The sequence below is a fragment of the Poecilia reticulata genome, linkage group LG15, assembly GCF_000633615.1.
Source record: "Poecilia reticulata strain Guanapo linkage group LG15, Guppy_female_1.0+MT, whole genome shotgun sequence".
In the NCBI taxonomy this organism is placed as follows: domain Eukaryota; kingdom Metazoa; phylum Chordata; class Actinopteri; order Cyprinodontiformes; family Poeciliidae; genus Poecilia; species Poecilia reticulata.
The window spans coordinates 26,039,091-26,061,520 of NC_024345.1; the positions used below are offsets into that span (position 1 = coordinate 26,039,091).

Here is a 22,430-nt window from a genome sequence, read left to right on the forward strand (position 1 = left end):
TATATATATGACTACAGGATGTAATCAGGTCATTTATTTGCAGAGAACTAACAAATTATTACATTTATTTAATATCAACTATCAGTTTCTCAAAGCAACATGGTTGCTTCTCTCTTTCCTTGTTCGTAGTGGCTTCTGCTCAAAAACAAGTGATTATCTGCTAAGTGATTTGCATCATTGTAGTAGTACTACTGATATGTAACAGTAAACCTAATCATGTCTCATTATAGCTCACCATTTCCTCTCTCTGTAATGTTTCTTATCTGTTTTCTGCTGATCCTTTCCACCTCAGAGTGTCTAACCGTCCTGCGCTCCGAGGTGATGTCAGCCAAGAACTATCATTTTGCGCCGAGCCCATCTGGTCTGCAGCCGCGGCATCTGGCCGCAATTAGTCGGAGAAACAGACGATAGCCATGTTTACCTCCAGAAACAAGAGGCCGTAACTACCGCTAACACAAAGACAATGATGTATGGACTACTGAGTGAGGCATGTTCTCATAGGTACAGAGACGATAAGACTGGGGCAGTTTACCATTCATCTTTCAAGAAAGACCAATTTACGTGAAAAAACGTCATGGATATTTGGGCTGAACCGTGAGAGAGAGTCATGCGATGACAGTTTCAGTCGTGATAAATCCACATTTCCCTCCGTCCTCTTTATCTCTGTGACCTTTGGCATCTTAAAAACCACCATCTGTGTGAGGTGTGGGCATCTGTAGCGCCATCCAGCAGGCTGGATCTTTTGTTGGCACTTGAAGTGTGAATTCCTCACACTTGGATTAAAACATAACCAAGAAATATCACAATCCTAGCAGTTCCTCTGAGATACTGATGACTGCACACACTGATGCTAGGCTAACAATAAATTGTAATGTCACACAGAATACCTGAAAAGTAGGGATGGGCAATATGGACTTAAAGTTGTGTCCCAATATTTTGTGATACTCGTGATATAGATAAAAGAAATATTTATTTCTTATTTTTTATGTAGCTGTACAGCTGTGACTGAATGGTACAGCAATTATAGCCCCACAAACACAAAAGATACCCATTTATAATATGCTTCTTTAAGACTCCAGTTACATAAAGAAGTCTGGTTTGTATCACTTAAATGCACACTGTAACTAGATTTAATCATATTTTTAAATTTACTGATATTTATTGATAAGAAGATATATAAAAATAGCAAAAATAATCTTAAAAATACAGACAGTTTTAAGGATTTCCAAATATTTATTGGAATTTATCATGACGACAAATCAAAATCTAATAAGAAATGTACCTCGATAAATGATAAACGATACGATACGATAAATGCCCAACCCTACTAAAAAGCATAAATTGGGATGGATGGATGGATGGCAAGAAAAGACAGAGAAACAGATAGAATTATGGGTAGATGTATCCAATTTTTTTAAAAATGTGATGGAGAATAGAGTCTGTAAACAAATATCTTTCCATACTTATCCAGATCTGTACAATACTCACATAACCCCAACACAAATTTAATATTTTTCCTGTCTGCATATTGGAACATGTTTTATGGATGATAAATAAATAAAATAAAAGCATACAATTCAAAAACTTCTTCACTTGCACCCGTTTACAGTGATGGTGTTGGATTTTGACAACACAGGGCTTTATTAAGAATGTTTTTTTTTTCAATCTCTTCCATAAATAGAAACACAGCATCCCAGAAGATCCCATCTCCCAGTTAAGGAAAGACTGGAGCCGGACCAGAACACGCCCAAACTGAATTTAATAATTCTTCCACCTTCTACTGGATGTTTTCTCTCATGACAACATGAAACGAACATCTGCCAAACTTTAGAAGCGCGCTTCTGGCTAACTTTGTCCAAAGGGTCTCTTTCCTTTTCTTCTAAGTAGCTCAAATCGTGAACGTAAAAAACTAAAAATACACATAATTACTGGTTTTTGACATACCGCATCGTTTTCCGATACTTATTTTTTCAAAAGAAGCCAAGAGTATTTCCTTGTAGGTTTATGAGCAGCTCTTGGGTTACTGTAGGAGCACGCACATGTTCAATAAAGCTTCGAGAAACCTCGTGCTCAAAAAGCAACCCAGCAGTGAATCCCAGACATTTTATTCATATGGCGTTAATAAATGACTGTATTTATGACATAATGGATATATAGGTGACTTTAAATAGGATTTGGAGCTGAATAGAAAGACCTATTTACCCTGGCGCTCTGTTTAACCGTACAGAACTTGATATTTTCAGTGGAAACTTAAAGAAATCCTGCGCCAGGATAAACGACATCCTAAAAGCTCTTCCTATGACTTTCACAGGGCAGCAGCATCAGAGACAACCCCAGACTTGGATTTTATTTGTCAGATTAAGGATAAGGCTAGCAGAAACCAAGCAAAATTATATGGTGCTCTCCAACATGCAGGAGTTTCAGAGCCAGAAGAAGAATCAGTTCTGACAGCATGTGATGAAGGGATGGCTCTAAACTGGATCGTCACAAGGTGATTTTAAGTGCAATTAAGCTGCTGGAAGGGATGGAAAACCAGCAGCGTGTTTGTTGCCAAAACCAGAAGTCGCAGCCCGGCTCATTTGTCGGACTTTATTTTGGAAAAACCTTGCCTAAGCTGTAAATCCGGCATTTTCCAAACAAAAAGACAAAGTGAGTCATTTACTGCAGCCACAGATCTTATCTCCTGCCACTACTCACTCTGCTGCCTTTCAGACGGTTCTGCTCCTCCTTCACCTCTTTTCCCATGATCCCATGTGTCTCAGATCCCATGATGCATTGGGCTTCTCGCTCTGGAGTCAGGAGGTCAGCCTCTTCCCTGGTGAAAGTGGAGCCGGAGAGGGAGTTTGTCGTCCTGTCGCTCCTGCAGGCGGAGCAGGAGGTTACTTTGGCGCTGACAGCTGGACCTCAGAGACCAGCGCTGAACTCCAGTTAAGGCTCTGAGGTTTTCTACCACTGTTTGTTTTATTCCACTTAAATAGTTAAAACTAGAGCTGATAGAACAGCTGAAATGATGTAGAGTTGGGAGCAAAAGATAGGCCACTCTCATGGGAGGCTGCGTCTGAGAAATGTTTGGACGGTAGGATGTCAGGAATCTGGACACGTCTGCTTTTTTTCATAAGAAGTAACTTGTTATTTTCCTTTCCTTTACTTTGTTTCTTTTACACTCATTTGCTCCCTTTCTACACATTTGTCACATTTTATTTCCTTTGTTCACATTCCTTTGGATTGGTTCCCTTTCTTGTCAGTAGCTGTTTCCATTGGCCACACAATTGAGCAGTTTGACGTTTTAAAAATAAATTTGCTTAATGGAAATACGACAGTTTCGACAGTAAAAGGTTTTGGCACAAGGTCGATTTTTTTGGAAGTATCAACATTGGTTTATTTTGCAAAACATTTTTTCACATCACACGAGTCACATGATCAACAACTTGATGTTGCCACTGGCACAAACCACAAAGAAGACGACGACACGGAGTAGTTGGAGGATCATGTTTTTAAAGGCTTATTGCATGAACAAATTTATTCACGTGTGATTTGAATTGCGTTTCTTACTTAATGGAAACATTGCAATTGCGAACTTGTAGGGGGGTTTATATTAGCAGAATAACATTAGAGTTTTGTGCACGTTTGCAATAAAGGCTCAGCCAGTTGCTTCTGTTGTTCACTTGTTTAGTTTCCTTTTATTTCTTTTCATTTTGTTTCTTTTCTTCACTTGCACGTCCTTTCCCTCCATAAGCAATCCCAATCAATCACTATGTCCATTTTGTCAATGAAACATTTTTGTTCCAGAATGAAATAACACTTCTTGTAATGTTTCCTTCTGCTATAAACAACAGATTCATTTATCTAACGCTAAGACAAACTGCTACTACTTCTAAAGAATATTAGCTTATTGTACATGCAGCGCCACTGTAACAAAATCCAGCTGACATCGGTGAAAAACAAAACAAAGAGAGTCATTATTACTTGTTGGAGATTTTTTTTTCTGATAGGTTAAACTCTCAGTGATGTAACAGTCTGGATACAAACTGTACGCTATTAAACAAACAAATAATGACTCCATAAAGTTACAAAATATTCTTGTTAATGTTTTTTTTCATCTCAGGTTCAGCAAATTGACCGACTGAGATGATGTCACTGTTTTAATGGTGAGAACAAAGCAAATCAGTTTAGCAGAGTTGACGTAATGCGTCTATCACGTAGATCCATCTTCCAAATCATTACAGAAGTTTGCAGCTTTTCACCCCAACGTGTAGAACACACTTCATCCTCACCGGTGACGTACCTTATATCCCTCTGGAGGAGCGCCCAGCAGTCTTTCACTTCGGCCTGCTTCTTTGTGACGCCGGCAGCCAGGCCGGGGTGCAGTTTGGGCAGCTGAGACACGCTCACATCCAGCATCTACCGAACACAGGCCTGCAGTTAGGCGGAGGCGGCTTCTTGAGCAGCATGCAGGATGGGAAAAACTCTGTTCTTACCATGATTTGACCGGCAATGTCGCGGATTTCTCTGTCGCCAAAGGTGTCCAGGTCTTTGGATGCAGGCATGCTTCTCCGCTGTAGGGGAGTATATGTTCTAATTGTCATCATTGGATTATTATTTTTTTACTTATCTTGTATTTAGCTTTTAAACTTGTTGCATTTATTGATGGCATCGTTTCTGCTTTGTCTTACATTTCTTGTTTATTGACCTCATATTTCCAGAACTTTGTATGATTTCAGAATAATGTGACACATTGACGGTTGGTGTGAAAAATACACATTGCAGCATTTATATCATGTAGAAAGACTAAACTCATAAGTTAATTTCTTGTTGGAAATGGAAACTCAAAGTTTCTAGGTGGTTTTTCCGGGTTGCAAAAATCAATCAGTCAGGTTTTATTTGTATAGCGCCTTTTAGCAACAAGGAATTTCACAGTGCTTTACATCATAAAAACACAAAGTCATAAAACACACAGTCAACAACATGACATTTTACCATCTTTACACATCACATCATTGATTAATGAGTCATGATTATGTTTCAAAAGCAACTTTTGAAACCCAAACTGCTGGGTTTGTAATCTAGATATAAAGGAACTCTGTGTTTCAGCAGTTTTGCAGTTTTCTGGAAGTTTGTTCCAGATTTGTGGTGCATAAAAGCTGAATGCTGCTTCTCTATGTTTGGTTCTGGTTCTGGTTCTGGGGATGCAGAGCAGACCAGAGCCAGAAGACCTGAGAGGTCTGGAAAGTTGATACAACAACAGCAGACCTTTAATGTATTATGGTGTTAATCTGTTCAGTGATTTATAAACTAACATCAGTATTTTAAAGTCTATTCTCTGAGCTACAGGGAGCCAGTGTAGGGACTTTAGAACTGGTGTTATGTGCTCCATCTTCCTGGTTTTAGTCAGAACGCCAGCAGCAGTGTTCTGGACCAGATGTAATCGATGCGACTGCAGATAAACGCATGGATGAGTTTCTCTAGATCTTGCTGAGACTTTAGTCCTCTAATCTAAAATATTCCCATTACATGTGTGCAAAGCGCGCAGACGTGTATATAAGCAAGATCATTTCCTTTGTTAGTTAGAAGTTCGATAAACTGCTCTAGTACTTCTCCTCGATCAAGTAAAAATCCTTGAAACGAACATTTGTATCTGCCTCTGTTTTGATTCTGCTTTAATGCCAATTCTTGAAACATCTCCTAAAACAGAGAGTTAATAAGAAGCTCTCAGAACATAACTATGATTTAGTATTGGGCTTTCTGTCACTTTACCATGTTGTTTATAGCATCCAGAGTATTATCAGCCTGCTGGTAAAAAGACGACATCTCCAGCGCGACCTGAAGGTTCTCATGGTAGTTTTTCAGGTACGACTGGACCTTCAGCCACCTGCATGAAGAAGATTACGCCTCGTGGTTTCAGCCTGAAGATGTTACATGAAGCATTTACGTTTTGCGTAAAGCACAGAGCATACATTTTATTGATGTGTTTCTTCCTGATGGTGATGTTTTTGCCATCTGCCTTCCCCAGTTTCTCCAGCTTCAGGGCCAAGTTGTTGATCTCCTCATGCAGGTTTCTGTGGAGCTGCTCATCCTGTCGCAAAAAGAGCAGAGACTTTAGTTTCCCTTCCTGAATGTCCTGAAGGTCTGTTTATAATCAGACAGGGGACACTGATAAATAAGGCTGTTACCATCTGAGAATGCATTGTTTAACTGGTACAAAGCTTTTGTCAGTGTAAGTTATGCATTGTTTTAAATCCATTTTTACAAGTCTGACCTGTTTGAGATCAAGAATTCTCCTGGTGAGCTGCATTTTGTCAACATTTTCCCCCAGGACACTCACCAGAGACTGCTCCTCTTCCTTCTGTCACACAGAAAGTTACTGTTTATAGAAGTGGTTTTTGCAAGAAACCCAACAATCATTTATTTTCAGACGCACAGTGGCAAGAAAAAATAAAAAAAACATTACTTATGCAACAAGGAAGATATAAAACAGAGTTCTGGTCAGAGCTTCGCATTCGGTCATCCCACAGGCATGGATGTTACATTAGCTTCAGGGAAGGGGCTCCAAAGTGCAGCGTTGAGTTCATTAGAGGCCACTGGAGGGATTTTGTTCAAATTTGAAACAACTGTTTTTTGCAAACGGACACTTTTTCAAAATATTTTAAAATGGTATTTTTACTGACGCATTACAATCTTCTTGGTTATTTCTCTTTAAACTTCATAGAACCAAAAATATACCAGAGCTTTACTCAGAAACAGACTTGAGCACATCCATTAAATTTGATTAAATGTAGCAAATGTTTTCAAAGAAAGAGACACCGACACCTTCTTGCCCAAGACAATGGAGAACAGAACCTTCTTTTGATTGAGTAAATGTGTGAAACGGTTTTTATAATCAGACTATTGTTTAGTTTTATTAAAATGTTTATTGTTGAGAAGTCAAGGATGGGACATGTTTTAAACCCCTTTCCCCCAAATTTTTTTTATTTTTTTGTGGTTCATCTGTATTTTCAACTTGAAAATTTGGCGAAATGTTGTCTAAAAAAACATGTGGGCTCAAAATAACTGAGGTTGAATTATTACTTTGTCTTGAAAAATAATAGTTCAAATGCATCAATAAAGGCATCAAATGCATCCTCATTAAGCTGGATATTGCATTCAAAGTTAATATGTAAAACTTTAATCCTGAATGATGAAGTGGGGAATGAATGTTTTAGATTTCACAATTAATCTCCTTCATTACAAACCCACAGATTCATCATCCATTCCTCTCTCCCTTGTGCCTGACGCAGTCAGGAACAGAGCGATAAACACCGACCTAGAATTTACTCCATGGCTTATTTTTTTGTAATGACAGGCAGATGTTTTAAATGGTGAGTTTGCATGTTCAAAAAATAAAAGAGAAAGAAGGAAATGTCTTCAGGATGCTGTGTGTATTTCCTGTATAAGGAAGAGCCACTTGAGTACTAATTATCTTGACTACTGTTGATCAGGTTGTGTAACTATGGAGTGAAAACAGTCTCAAAATACCTGTGTGTGTGTGTGCGTGTGTGTGTAATACTGGATTTGTAATCCGTGGTGTAAGCATCTTTGTGTGTAACTTTGGAGAAACATGATCACGTGAAACATGATTTGTAAACCGTAAAAACAAAATTTGTAACTCTGGGTACTTGTAAATATGTGGTCAAATGCATGTGACACAAATATGAAGAAATTACGAATACTAAATAAAAGTATACACACACACAATTATAATGTCTACAAACGTTAAATTTCTACACACACATTTTTTAACTTCAGCCTCACAAATCTGATAATATCGAATTCAAACCTTCTCCTACGCCTACAAATGTTAAATAACTATGCACGAGTCGCCTGATACACACAGACACCCGGTTACGAGTGCATAAGGATTTTTGAGACTCGTTTCATGCTTACAAACCGCCTCGGCTTTGTGCGTAAATGGTGCGTTTAAATGCTGATGGAAAGCTGGGTCATCTGATTTTAGCTCGGAGTCTATAGTGTTTTCATCCTCTGAACGTTTGTCACTGTGCTTGTGACAAATTTTTTTTTTACGGTTTACAAATCATGTTTCACAGATTCAACAATCCAAAGTTACACACAAAGATGCTTGCACGGATTACAAATCCAGTGTTATACATGCAGGTATTTTGAGACCATTTTCTCTCCATATATAACAAAGTGCTTTTGTTATAATTGCTTCATTAAGTCTGCTTTCTTACTCTATTTTGGATAACTTGCAAACAATTTCAAAAGATAAGAAATGGGTGAATTAGTAGGAAAACAAATGAATAAATAAATTAATATTTTAGTTTTAGAAAACATGGCTGCTTACCTTCTCCTTAATCCAAGCTTCCAGTTTGTCCACCTTCCTGTTGAATTCCTGCAGGCTCCTGGCTCCACCCAGAGCGTGCGTCTGATTTGCGGCCATCTGCTTCAGGGTTTGCCACTGTTCCCTGAGCTGACTGAGCTGCTTCTTCACCAGGTCGGACGTTGGGTTCAGCTTGCAGATCAGCTGTTCACCCAGCTTTAGAGAAATAAGACTCGGTTTATTTGAGCTGGAGGCAGCTGGACAAACAACACGGGTAAATCTACCAGTTATTCTTCTTGTACACCTTTAATGGTTTGTTGGTTACTTTACCAAAGGATGGAAGAATTATTATGACAATTCAAACTTTCCAAAAGTCATTTTGATCTGGAATAGTAAAGGTGGATATGTATACAAAGTGACTTGCAAAACTATTTCAATGTTTTCACAGCATTAAAACAAAAACTTTTCTGCTGCAATTACACTAAATCTTCAAAGATTCATTCCAACTAGCTTTACAAAGCTGGAGAAATGTTTCCCTGTTAATCTGGATTATATCAGAAAGCAGAAATATTCAAGTCCAACTATGGATTGTGAATTAAATTTATGGCCCCTTCAAACCTGGTTATACTTTAATATAAACCATCCAGTTGTAGATCTGGCTGTATATCTGAACTGGATAAAGCATAAATAATTTAAAAGATTTGAAATAATTTAACATTTAAATTTAAGATTTAATTAGAAAGCTTAATTTGTGAACTTCAAAGATGAATAATTATAGTTTGATATAATCTGGTGCTTTAACTGTCTTTTGATGGCAACTGCTTTTATTTAACCGTGCCACAGTAAAAAGGACTGAATACAAAGGCATGCTGTGTTTTTTAGGTTTTTATGTGCAACAAAGAACTTTCCTTAATCTTATTAACTGTGCTACTTTGAAATACAGTCCTTATAAAATACAATGACTTTTGTGAACGTAATGTGACAAAATGTTATCATTAATTTATGCGTCTTAATACATTTAGTCGGATCACCATCACATACATCTACATATTTGATATTTAAATCATGAGCGCAGCGGGTTTGTGACCTGGTTGAGCTGAATCAGGGTGTTCTCAAAGTCTTTCAGGTCTCTGTGAAGCGTCTGCGAGGCTTCCTCCCAGTCATGCAGGGGCCGATGCTGAACGTTGCATCCGTCTTTCAGGTCCTGGAGTTTGCTTTTCATCCACGCTTCTGCCTGCACCACCAAAAAAAGACACAAACTGTTTCAGATGTTCATTACAGCTCGTGTAGTGGCTCATTTCAATTTTACTTTACACTTGAGAAGCGTTTCTTTATCATTGTATCCCATTATTAAGTGACTGTGGTATATTTTTACTCTACCCTACAGTGTTATGACGGTTTGGGAACATGAAAAACAGCCTCATGTTCTCCAATGTCATGCTATGTGGAGCGGAGGTTTGTCTTGGCTGGAGCTCAGACTCGGTTGCATAAGGCTTTGTCTTGAAAAGCTGCCTTTTCCATCAGCACTTCGCATGAAGTAAGAAGGCCGCCAAACAAGGTGGCCAAAATGTGAAATGTCTGAAGAGCGTATTTGTTTTCTTAAGGAGAACATGGCATGGAAGTCAATGAGCCACATACGTCTGAAACACACACAAAAAAAGTCCAATAAATCAGGTTAGATTCTTGCTCCTGTCAGAATGATCCCACATGAGCCATAACAGCGATAAAATCAGAAGAACTTCATATACTGCAGAGTGTCAAATAAAGGTTAAAGCCACAACTAAGTCATAATAACGTCACATCAAAACATTTTCTGGAGAAGTTTAGGGTAAAAAAAAAAAAGAAGAGAACTTTAACCCGACTTCTAAGTCTATAAAATACATTAAGGGTGAACACATGTTGAGCCACTTTTGGGTTGTGCTTAAAGAGTGATGTTACTCTTCCCTAGAGAAAGGGGGTCATTAACTTTCCAAAGCGCTCCCACCCCCAGGCTGCAGAAATATTGCTGGGCTAAGAAGAGGGAAAGCAGCTTCACACAACAGGCTTGCCCATATCTGCTCACAATGGCTCCCATGGCATTATAATGACCTCATGCAGGAAGTCTATGATTCGCTTGTTTCTTCCTGTCCACTCACCACAACAATGGTCTGTTTATCAAAATGTGCAATTAGGGTTTGTTCTAGTCACAAGAAATGGAAACAAAAATGTCAACTTTAAATAATCACCACTGAAATAAATCCTCCTGAAAAGCCTTTAATCAGAATGAAAACTTTGGAAAATGGTTACACTACTCCACATGTTTTGTTCTCCGTTTGCGAAACGTTTCCTGGTTTCTAATACGATATAATACAACATTGCATCACTAGATGGCTAAAAAATAATGACAACAGTTCAAAAGAAAAAGCTCTGGATAGACATGAGAAAACTCGTGGGATTAGATAATTGTTCTTATGCCATCTACAGGTCACAATACAAGTCTCTCTGTTTTACGTGTTGAAATACAAAAAGAAGGGTCTCAAGAGCATTATTTGTGAAACTACTAAGGTGATAATAGACTTACACAAAAACTTTCACAACACAACAGCCTTGTATGGCTGATTCATAAGCTTACATTTTTCCTGTTAAAATTCCTATAAAAGGAAGGATTCTTATTCTATTTCAAACTTTGAATCTGGAAAATCCTATTTTGTCATGAATACTGATGAGGCCATTTTGGCTCGATCCACCATTTCGTATTTTTGTAGTTGTTGGTTGTTTTTTTCCCCCAAAACTTTTCAGGTACAATGAAGAAGTCTGCCACTGGAAATTTCATAGGAACTGTGTGTTGATTCACACACATTTTTACTTTAAACTAAATGTGTTTAAATAAACTTTTCTGGCATCGTATTTTATATTAGATTTAAGTTTTTAATCATTATTTATCTCCAAACCTCCTCAAATACTTTGTTGAAGCCGAGGGAGATGAAATAGCATGCAATAGTTGATTTTACTGATATGAAGTGATTTGCTCAAAGAGTATCAAATGGAGGTTAACATTAAAACGAAATGGGGTCAAATGGTTTAGTATTACTGGATTCACCAATTCGCAAGTTTTCTTGTGGAAGTTATTTGAGGAAAAACTAGTCATGGATAGTAAATCAAAAATATTCTACAGAAAATGCAGCTTGCAGCTGAAATACCTCGCCATGTATAAAAGTTAATTTGATGTTTGAATTATTAATATAGGAAACTATGTGCATTTTTAGGGGAAGTCTGAAGTATTTGCAGATTTTATTAATCAAACTCTCTTTCAAAACCTTTGTAACTGTTTTTTTGGACATAATTAACTTTTTCTCTCGAGTCTTCAGCTTAAATTTTAAACTTGGTGAAAATACAGTCAGGACAAAGCAGGACAGATGAGGAATAGTTCATAAAAACTGTTTCAGTGTTCTGCTTCATGCGGATCATCGTTTCTTTCTGCAGATTGAGCTCATGTCTGACGATTGCATCACACCTGAGATGAACGAGTTTAAGTTGATTTGCTAATTGTTGTGCAACATATTCCTTGGTCAAAGCTGCCACTCATATAAAGATTATATGGTTTCATCGGGTTTTTTTTTATGTTGGGTTGCATTACATTAAATCAAAAACGCACTTTGAGCTGTATAGCTTCAACCTGTGAACATGTGCGTTCACACTTTTGAATGTATAGACTGGAGCAGTCACAAACAATTACTAAATCCCTATAGTCCTCAACTCAGGTGTGACGTCATTCCCAGATCTGAGCTCCACCTTCAGAGATAATCTCTATATCTCCATGTTTTAATAACACTTTGCAAAGTGCTTAATTTTCAAGGGGTGGTTTTAGAAAATAAACCGTTGAAACCTGGAGATCTTTGTTTGGCAAGGTATCGTTGTTGCAGTGGACAGAAAAAAAAAATCCTCTTTCAACAAGTTAAATTTTCACCCCTTAAAAACGTCTATCACTACGTTTCACCTCACAAAAAGGAACACAGCTTGGCTTGAAATAAAGTGGGAGATTAAGATTTTTTTTCTCCACTTTTTCTATCGTGAAACAGTAAATGGTGAAAGGCGAGATGTTTTGCAGAGCAGCTGCAGAAAAAGATACTTTTCTCCATTAGGCGACCTGCTTTTCCCTCATAGCGTGAACCATTGGGGGCCTTTAAACGTCTCTGAATGGAAATCTCACTTCCGCTTTCAGAGCAGTGGAGCACTAAAACATTTTCAAAAACAATAGCACTCAAAAACACCAATTATCAAAATATATTAGAGAGCAATTTATTTATTTATTTATTTATTTAACTAAGATTGTTAAAGTTAACAATGTGAAGCTACTTTCCGCACAGCCATATGCCACGTGTTTGTTTCAGCGGACCTATCCCGAACACCGGAAATGAAATGTTCGGGAGTTCACTGCGTGTAGCTTGTTCCACAGAGATTTTGATGACAAACGCGACTTGCATGGAGAAAACCTCGCTCTGTTAAACTCCATGAAAAACGTGTGTGTGTGTGTGTGCTCCGGAGTGGACGCTGCAATGAGATAACACAACCAGTTGCGCTGCTTGGCCGAGTTTCTCTCAGCCATAGGCGTGAAGAGACTGAGCCAAACAATGATCTCATCCCTAAATAATTGGTTGCGGCGGCTTCCCCTCCCCTGCCCTCCCCCTGCTGAACACAGCTCACACAGTTCTTGAGACAAAAATAAGAACCAGTACATATTTTGTTCCCACTGGAGGGTCACGCAGAAGGCAGCTTCCTTTCTGATTTCATCTCAGCAGCATTACTTCATGTTTCGGAGATGGATTTATTGCGCTTTCTATCCATCAAAGGAGATCAAAAGTCCTGATAAGCTACTAAAAAAGGGTTTCATTCATGTACTTAATTTCATGTATAGGCGCCTCTTACACAGCTTTACAGTGCAGAATAAACATTCACATTGTGTGTTTGCTTTGCTTGTTTTACCTGCAGTGCTTCTTTGTTGAAGAGAAAGTTTCGCTGAGTGAAGCATTCACCGTGGGATTTAGCAGCTGCCAGCGCTTCGTCCTGCTGATGACTTTCTCTCCTTTCAAGCTCTTTTTTCTGCAGCTCAGGTGCTGAAATCTGCGTGACCACAAAATGCACAGAAGGTAAAACCAGGGCAAGTACTCTAGTATTAATAAATGTGTCTAATTACATCAGTACATTTTAATTTGCTGAAATTATACCTTCTGAAATAAAGCACGCATGCATTAGACCTCCAGGCCAGCAGGGGGCAACCAAGAGTGAACTCTGAGAGACAATTTAACCGTTCAGAAATGGCTCATTTAATTTTGCCTCTTCCATATTTCCTTACAGTTTTAGTTGTTTTATTCCTGACTGTCTGCGTAGGACATGGTGTACCGTGCATTGTTTATTAATTGGTAAAAACGCTTATATACAAGGGGCTGCACAGTGGCACAGATGGTAGTGCTGCTGCCTTGCAGCAGGGTGCCTCGATTCCCGGTCTTTCTGCATGGAGTTTGCATGTTCTCCCTGTGCATGCGTGGGTTTTCTCCGGGTACTCCGGTTTCCTCCCACAGTCCAAAAACATGACTGTCGGGTTAATTGGTCTGTTTAAGTTGCCCGTAGGTGTGAGTGTGTGTGTGCATGGTTGTGTGTCTCTGTGTTGCCCTGCGACAGACTGGCGACCTGTCCAGGGTGACCCCGCCTCTCGCCCGGTACGCTAGCTGGAGATGGGCTCCAGCAACCCTCCAGACCCCACTGAGGGACAAGGGTGTAAGAAAATGGATGGATGACTTGTATACAAGGAAAAGTAAGGACATGGTTTAAGATTAATACGAAAGGGTTTGTTTACAGGTAGAAAATGAAAGCAAAATTTAATTAAGGGTACAAATTGATAGAACAACAAATTTACCTACAGCCACCTCTGAGCTTGTGTTGGCGTTTTATTGTCAAACTTTATCAAGAAGCAGTAACTTTTCATTTTTTCCCCGTTTAAAAAAACGGATTTAAAGGAATTTTAAATCAGTCAATAAGTTTCCTTTTTAAAAGAAATTTATGATCTAAAACGAGTTGATGACTGTACAATTTGTAACACATAAAAAGTTTTCCCAACGCTGTTACTCTGACGACCTTATTTGGACATTTGCTCCCAAACATTAATCTTTTTCCAAGGGTTTTAAGAGTGCACAGATGGAAAAGGCACGCCAACCAAGTTTTTTTTTATTATTATTACATATTTGCAGTCCAGTTAATGAGGTTTGGGTGCCCCCAGTAGCACAGTATAAGTCATCCACAGTTCACAGTAAACTAAGCTGACCAACGCTAAGAATCGCCTCCGCACTCAGGTCAAACTCTATTCAGGATCCATTTGGTCCTGAAGATATCACAGCATGTGTTGGGTTGTTCCCAGGTTCCCACCTAACAAAGCCCTACTGTCAGCACCATCCAAAGTGAAATGAGCGCGGCTGGCACAGTTACAGTAACGGAGAGGCGTTCCTCCTCTCCACTCAGGAAACATCTGGGCACGAGAAGGAAGCAGGAACCAACAGATCCGGGTCAGTTTCATGTAAAGTATTCACCTCTGAAGGTGAATATACCAAAAATATCTTTGCTACAAGCAATTTTTCTGTTATTTACAACATGTGGGTGGAGGAAAAACAAGCCAGTTTTGTTGAGAGAAAACAAAATGATGTGTCAGATTAGAGAGAAATGAAGCCAGAGCTGAGGAGGCATGTTGTTTTAACACCTCAGTGAGGTTTTTCTTTTGTTAACATCTTCCCTGACTTCATGTTTTCCAGTAAGCCCTGCCTCTTCCAGATCTGCTGAGCTCTTCATACTTTACATGCACTTTTAACGCCACTTCGATGGGCCAAATTCTCTGTTTGCAAACATTTCTTTTCTAAATTATTAAGCTACAACTTGATCAGAGATGAGATGTTTATATTTTTTAACGTGGGTACTCCATGAGATTTAATTTAGTTACATGTTTCAGGTTAAAAGCACTAAAAGTCCATGGCCATTTTTTTATGTCTTTTTATTGGTTGGTGGGTCTTTGTCGTATTTTATTTATTTATTTTACTTAGAAAAATCTGCTAAAAATGTAACTTTCCTTTGGTACAAATAATCACTTGGGAGCCCAGAATTTATTTGTTGTTGCAACTTTTTAATTAATGCTTTTCTAACATGTGTTCACTTAAAAATAACCATCAAGTTAGGATCTTACCTCGACTGATTTCTCTCCATTTAGTTTTTCCCAAGTTTGTTCCTGTGCAGGCAGAAATTCATCACTTCCCTCTTTGCTGAGTAAAACCTAAAAGATTTAAATAAACAGTAAAATGTTTCGGTAGACTATAAAACACAAACTGTGTTACACTCATGTTGCATAAATGTTTTATAAATAAAACTACATACTATAAAACTGTCTGTAGTATTTTATTGTTAGTTGGTCAGTTTTTTACTGTGTTACTTAAAGATTCATAATAATAATAATTTATATTTATTTAATTTTATTATTGCTATTAATTTAATAATTATTACTATTATTATCATCAGCATTCTTCATATTATAGTTATATTATTAATAATATTATTATTATGATTGTGTTAATTTAGCAAACGATTATTTAATTAAGATTAATTTTAGCCCACATTTTTTTTAGCTTTTTTTCCTATTAATTTTAATAAATTGTCATTTTTCACTGTTGTGTTGTACAGCAAAAAATATAATTTTTTTTATTTAAAAAAAATTAATAATCCCTCATCATTATCACCATAATCAGTAGCATTATTTATTTATTTATTTGTTAATATTTTAAGAAATTAATTCCTAAACATTTTTGTTTATTTTGGATAAATATCCATTATGCTTTGACAGAATAGAATAGATACATAATACATTCTCTGATTTTTATTTTTGGTTTTTCCCTAAATTAATTAATTAACTGAACTTAAATTTATTTAAATTTTGTTTTTACAACAAAAAAATCTACTTTTTGAATACATAAAATATCAATAAAAGCAAGTGTTAACGTATTTTGTACCTTAAATTGAGAGTTGGGTTTGTTTTCGCAGCTAACCTCCACGATTCTTGGCAGATGTTGATCTGGAGTGCTGCTGCTGCTGCTGATGTTGTTATTGTTGTTGTTGTTTCCAGACGTGGAGCATGTGACCGGTCCCAGCGCTGTCTTGGAGTCTGACTGGTCTTTGCTCCCAGAAATGGTGATCTTCTTGATGGATCTGGAGACGGCAGAGGGAGAGGCGATGTTCTGGTTGAGGTGGTCCTCCGCCGCCACGTGCTCCGGCTGGATTTTGACGGGGGCCGCCTGCTCGACGGTCGGTAAAACAAGACGGGAGCCATGTGCACAGACCTGGGATCTGCTGAGGTAGAGCGAGTTCAGGTTGCGCTGTAAAACGCAATTATCCAGAGCCTCACTGGGCAGATAACTCTGTGGAAACTCCTGGCATTTAGTTACAGAAGGAACAGAGAGCCTGGTTCCAATGGTGAAGGGCTGCACCTTCCTTACAATACTCTCAGACATCCTGATAAAAAAAATATATATATAGAAAACTCACTTATGTCCCCTAAACAGCTGTCCAGTCTCTTGCTCAGAAAGTGAAGAGATAGTGAGATCAGTTCTCCACCTTCTTGTGCATGTTGAGAATGCACAGGACGCAGCCCAGGACGGCTTCCTTTGACTCCTGGGATCGAACGCGGTCCCAGATGTGCCTCAACGCCGTGCCAAGGTGGGCAGCGCCAGTCGAGAGGCTTCTCCTGAGGAACTGAGCCAGAGAGCCTGCCAGTCTGCTGCTGAGGAGCCTGATGACCAGGGAGCGCAGCAAGATGAACACTGGCATGCTGCCTGAGCGTGCTGCGCTGAAGTATTGGGAGGGGAAGAAAAGAGAAAAAGGGAAGCTCGGAAAAGGAGGGGGAGAGAGAAGGGCTTGTTAGGAGAAGGGATGAAGTCACCACTTCGTCACTCTGCCTCTCCTTCTCTCTCTCTCTTTCTCTCTCCGTCAGGAGTGACAGATCAGGGAGCTGTAAAGCCTGGCTGTCAAAACTTCCCTCTGAACCCGAGCAAAAAAACTGCTCCGATAAGCGGCAGAGAGCAATAGAGTCAAGGGCTGTTACCTCTGTTAGACCTCTTCAGTCTCCTCGCTTATCCTCCATGAGGTAATGTCCTCGACCGAATCACCCGCACACACTCCCACGCTGCCTCTCCCTTACCTCCTCTTTGATGAGCAAGCTGTGCCCCAAGGTGTTGTGCTGCTTGTGCGCAAGAAAAGACACCAACGAGGAGGACGAGCTTCAGAGGCTCATGGCAGCTCAGTCAGTCCAGGAGTGACGGACTCAACCCCAGGCTCCACTCCTTCCCCCCATCGGGAAGGAGCAGTTGTCTCACAGGTCACAGCTGAACGGAGCAGAGCAGCTTTGGCACCACAAGTGTGGAGTGTTTTCTGTTGGAGCAGCCGGGCAGATGATGAAACCCGCCACTCCTTTACGGTCGGAGAGCAAATGTTGGACTGACTGATTGAAATAACAGAGGTGGTTTGCTCCTGACAGTGTCAGGGGGGCTGAGGGGGATTAAGAGGGCAAACAGCAGAGAAAATATTTGCAGGGAGCAGAGGGAGAAATCTGCCTCTTCCCTTAAAAGGAGCTCTCACTCTTCACACCGCTGCCCTCTGACTTGACCTCGGCACCTGCCTTGAAGACTCTGGCAGCAGGACAAGCAGTTATTGTATTCCCTTTTTCCAGCAACACTTGACTTGCAATTCCTTGAAAAACATCATAATACTTCAAACTTCAATGTATTTTATTGGGATTTTGGGTCATAGACCAACACAAAGTGGTGTTAAAGGGGAAGTATTATGTATTTTCCAGGCATATAGTGGCATTTTATAGCATAATAAAGTAATGATATTATCATTGACATAAATAAAAATGCTGTGTATATTAAATATGACACAGCATACAACAAATAGATTCCCCTAAGTCTTGGATCTCCGCTCCTTTGATTAATGCTCTCCTCGTCATTCTCTTAATATTTCCAGATGATGGATGAACAGTGCTCTGTGCTCAAAGATTGAGATATTGTTTTACAACCCAAATCTCCACAACTTTATCCCTGATGTGTTTGTTTTGAGATTTGGGCTTCTGGAAAAACTCTCAAGGCCTTATTACCGATAACAAGCCAAGTGTTTGTAATCGATTCCATTTAAGGGGCATCAGAGTAAAGGGGGGTCGATTCCAAATCATGAATCATTTTCTTTCTTCCTTGTCTTGGTGCATCACGTCAAATCTTATTAAAATACATGAAGGTATATGATTGTAACCAAAAGCCCGATGTGAATACTGTTTTGAGTCTCTGTTATGTATCATAGAACATCGAAACATTAATTCCCTTTTTTTTTCTGACCTCCTCTGTGTTCACATAGTGTTTTCTTAGGAAGTACAACCAGCCAGCAGTGAGACAGCACTTTCTCAGCAGGACTCCATTCGACAGTCACAGTCATCATGGTTAACAACGCTTCTAAATGAGCTCTGGTTTCACGATGAAGTCATCTAAAGAAGAGTTTTATGTGCTGCAGCTTGAAATCAGAGAAACACTCTGCACACCCTGGGAAGTTACTCATAGAGAATGGGTGGAGTTCATGAGGTTTGGCGAACTTTAAAATGGCATTTTCCTTCGTTGGTAGGCAAGCGACTCTTTACGAAAGCAGTTTATGTGTTCAGTGGTTACGCAGTGTGCGACTACCTCCATTTCGGTGAAATGTTAATTGTGTACACTGTTAAATTAACTCTTCCTGCCATGGCCAGTCTAAATGCACATTATAATAATGTTTCCACATCCAGATTATGACGGTACGAATCTGCATGTCCAGGCCCTCACCAGTCGGTTGGCATCTGAAGCCAACACACAACCCCAGAGCGGCTCACTTTTTTTTATAGTGTAGTCTTACTGCATCAATATTCTCAGAGAAATTAGTTCAGTTGTGTCAGAAACCTGACTCATTAAATGGTTTGTACCTCCTGAACAAAGCAGACTCAGAGCCAGCTGGAGAAACAACGTTTTCCTCTTTGGTCAACCATCTGGTCACTTATGCAACCCCATTAGCGGAAAAATAGTGCAGGGAGAGTTTGATCTTAACATCATTTGTTAAATTAGTATCATAAGTAGTGGACACACACACACACACACACATATATATATATATATATATATATATATATATATATATATATATATATATATAAAGAAACCAGAACTGAAGTGCAAGCATTTTACCAAGAATTGGGTGCAGAGTACCCAATGAAGTAACATGCTCCTTTTCTCAGATTTTTAGTTGAATGATGTTTGGTTGTCTTTCTGACATTTTTCTCACATTTTTGCTTAATGAATATTGAGAAACATTTATTCTTTTTAAATAGCATTTATTTAACTTTAAAACTGAATTGAGAGTTTTTTGTTACTTTGAAACTAAGTTTCAATAATCTCACTAAAATAAAATAAATAAAGTTTAAGAGTTATTTTTATTCTAAAATAGTAGCAGGTAAGATAATTAACAATTCTTCAAAGAATTGTTTATCTTTTAAAAATAATTAGATGGACAAGCAGACAGAGATATGTACAGACAAACATCCTTTCAAACCAGTCATTTTTGCCTTCAGTCCTGCTACATAAAACTCATTTACAGCTGCAAATATTACATAACCTTTTGTGAAAAGAGAACTTAAACATTTTTAATAAATACCTATAACAGAAAATTGTGGTTATGGTTGAAGAACCACCATTTAATTTCTCCTTTTAGGTTTTATAATTAAGAAAAACATAAAACATTTACAAAAAGTGGATCGATACATTTACTTCTATGGGATGTTGTTGTTTGTGGAAATGATTTAAACAATCATTTCCACAATGAAAAGAGCTTAGTTTTGAATGTAATGACGAGAAAAAAAATATTGCTGGTACTTGATCGGCCGATACTAAACCTCAGATATCAGTATCGGTATCAGTGTAGTTGATCAGTACATCAGTTGAGCGCCCAGAGGGATCAACTGCAGCTCCATTTCTGGAGTTAGTTTGAAAAATAGTTATGGTAATAAAATTAAATTACCTTGATTTTGTTTTCTTATTTACTATGTAAACATTTTAAAAGGATGCACATTTGTTTCTCCAGGGTGACTGTGTGATTAGATTTGAACCAGGTATTCCCTTTCTGCCAGCTTAGTTGGATTATGCTACTGTAACACCTTCCTTATGCTGTTTACCCTGCAGTCCTCCTCCTCTTCCTCCACACACTGACGCTGCTTCCCCCACATCCACAGCCCAACATTTAAACCTCAGCTTGGATCTGTCTGCACGTCAAACACGCTCACCTTAGAGGACAGGATGTCAAAGCCAGCAGATACCATAGCCTCCCAAGATGATAATGAAACCCCGATGCTCCCTCACCACAAACCCCAGTCAGTGATTGCTTTGTTAGATACCCTCCTCTTTTCAGAGAGAGTAAATACGACTTGGAAGACTTTTTGGAGGGGTGATGTCACCGAGGCTACCCGCATAAAAGGAGGATGATAGCTGTGGTGGAGGAGAGAATATGTATGGCAGAAACAGGGGGGTCTGTACTTTTCCACTCGCTTTATGTCATCACAAAGGCATGATCGGCCTCTTGGTCAAGTTTCAGTACAGATAAGGTTGGGATTTTGCTTTGGATCACTATCAGTACAGAAAAAAAATAACTAAAGCTCTGCGTATTTTAGGATAGAATCCTAAAATACAGCGGTGCATGCCATGTCGGGCCCACACATCTTTAAACACACAAAAAACAAACGATCAGCATTATTTTTAACTCGTTAGAAGCCTAAGGTCAAAGACAACATGAGGTAATGCATCGGCTGTTTGAGCTACAAAGCAGAGAAAGCAGGTTTAAACCTGCCTGTGCTTTATTCCAGTATGAGGAGAAAACAATACGCATTAGAGGACATTGTTCTCTCCATAAAGTCTCTACTGCAAAGAAATATGTGTTGCTAAGAAACAGTATTGCGAAATGTTTTAAACCTTTTCACATCAGAACCGCAAACTTAAATGTGCAGCTCTGGAAAATAATAAGAGACCACTTTAAATGATCAAGACTTGGAAATTTTGCTGCGTATTCCCGTATGCTATGTTGGGAGTTTTGTGGATTTTCTTCTGGAATCATGATGTTCATTACTGGAATCGGTTCGTGTTGCTCCTGCCGTGTGGGTGGAGACACAAACCAATCGAACCTGTTGTAGTTTTATCAGCTTGTGGTCACAGAGGTTTGGAGAATCGGCCGACAATTCTTAAATCTTGCCGTCTAAACCAGACTCACAAGCTCTACTCATCTCCTCTCGACCACTGCCCAAACGCTCTCTGACTCTGGTCGCTATGGTAACGTTTACATATTCCGTCAAATAAGATACAGATGCGCCACAAAAACGAACATCTTACTTTCGTGAAAATTTTATCTCACGATAATGACTAACGGGAGCCCTGAGCCTGTTTCTCTGCAACGAGATGGTCCAATCTGGGGGTGATGAGAGACAATGACACCCGAAGTGTTGCTTATATGCACAGCTTGCTTGGTCTCTACGTGGTGAAGCAGCTTGAAGTTTCGTTGCCTCATTAGCAGCAGGTCGCCGCATGTTACGCAGAGCTGCATGTAATGTGGGACTCACCTACTGGTCCGGGATAAATCCATTCTCCTGTCTCTTCTCTGGGCCTTTTCCCCGTTGCAAAGAAACTTTCCAAAGACATCTGATCTGTTTCTTACTCATTTTGCTGCTTGTGGCTCAGTGTTGGTGTGCAAGTAACCGAGAGAATCCGGTTAAAGGATTTTCAAAATAGAAGATCGTCCAGACTCAAATAATACATAAAACGGAAATATTTAATGATTTCTTGCGCAGCCCGGTGCCAATTGGTCCACGGACCCGTACCGTTCCACGGACCGGGGATTGGGGACCACTGCTTTATAGGTCTATGTTTGAATTAAATGAACCTTGTTCTTTTATTCTATCAACTACCGACAATCTACAGCAAAAATTTATTTATTTGCAGAAAATGACAAGATGCAGTGCTTCAAATAATGAAAAATAACAAGTTCATATTCATTTAGA

At 39.0% G+C, this 22,430-nt stretch overlaps 1 protein-coding gene across 1 annotated transcript; it reads right to left on the reverse strand.

Annotated features, from left to right (window-relative positions):
* Window positions 1–2,676: 2,676 nt before the first annotated feature.
* On the reverse strand, window positions 2,677–18,606 carry LOC103477356 (spectrin alpha chain, non-erythrocytic 1-like). Its single transcript, XM_008430429.2, has 11 exons — window positions 16,372–18,606; window positions 15,519–15,605; window positions 13,277–13,414; window positions 9,402–9,548; window positions 8,339–8,530; window positions 6,257–6,343; window positions 5,955–6,073; window positions 5,755–5,869; window positions 4,479–4,556; window positions 4,286–4,401; window positions 2,677–2,860 (listed from the first exon to the last, which is right to left on the reverse strand). The coding sequence occupies exons 1-11, from the start codon at window positions 16,831–16,833 to the stop codon at window positions 2,677–2,679; spliced, it is 1,725 nt and encodes a 574-aa protein (XP_008428651.1). The 5' UTR covers window positions 16,834–18,606.
* Window positions 18,607–22,430: the final 3,824 nt, after the last annotated feature.

Coding starts and splice junctions, on each gene's coding strand:
- LOC103477356 (XM_008430429.2), bottom strand. CDS start 16,833: ATGTCTGAGAGTATTGTAAGGAAGGTGCAGCCCTTCACCATTGGAACC. Junction 9,549..13,276: donor TCAACAAAGAAGCACTGCAG/GTAAAACAAGCA, acceptor TTGGTGGTGCAG/GCAGAAGCGTGGATGAAAAG. Junction 8,531..9,401: donor CCCTGATTCAGCTCAACCAG/GTCACAAACCCG, acceptor ATTTCTCTAAAG/CTGGGTGAACAGCTGATCTG.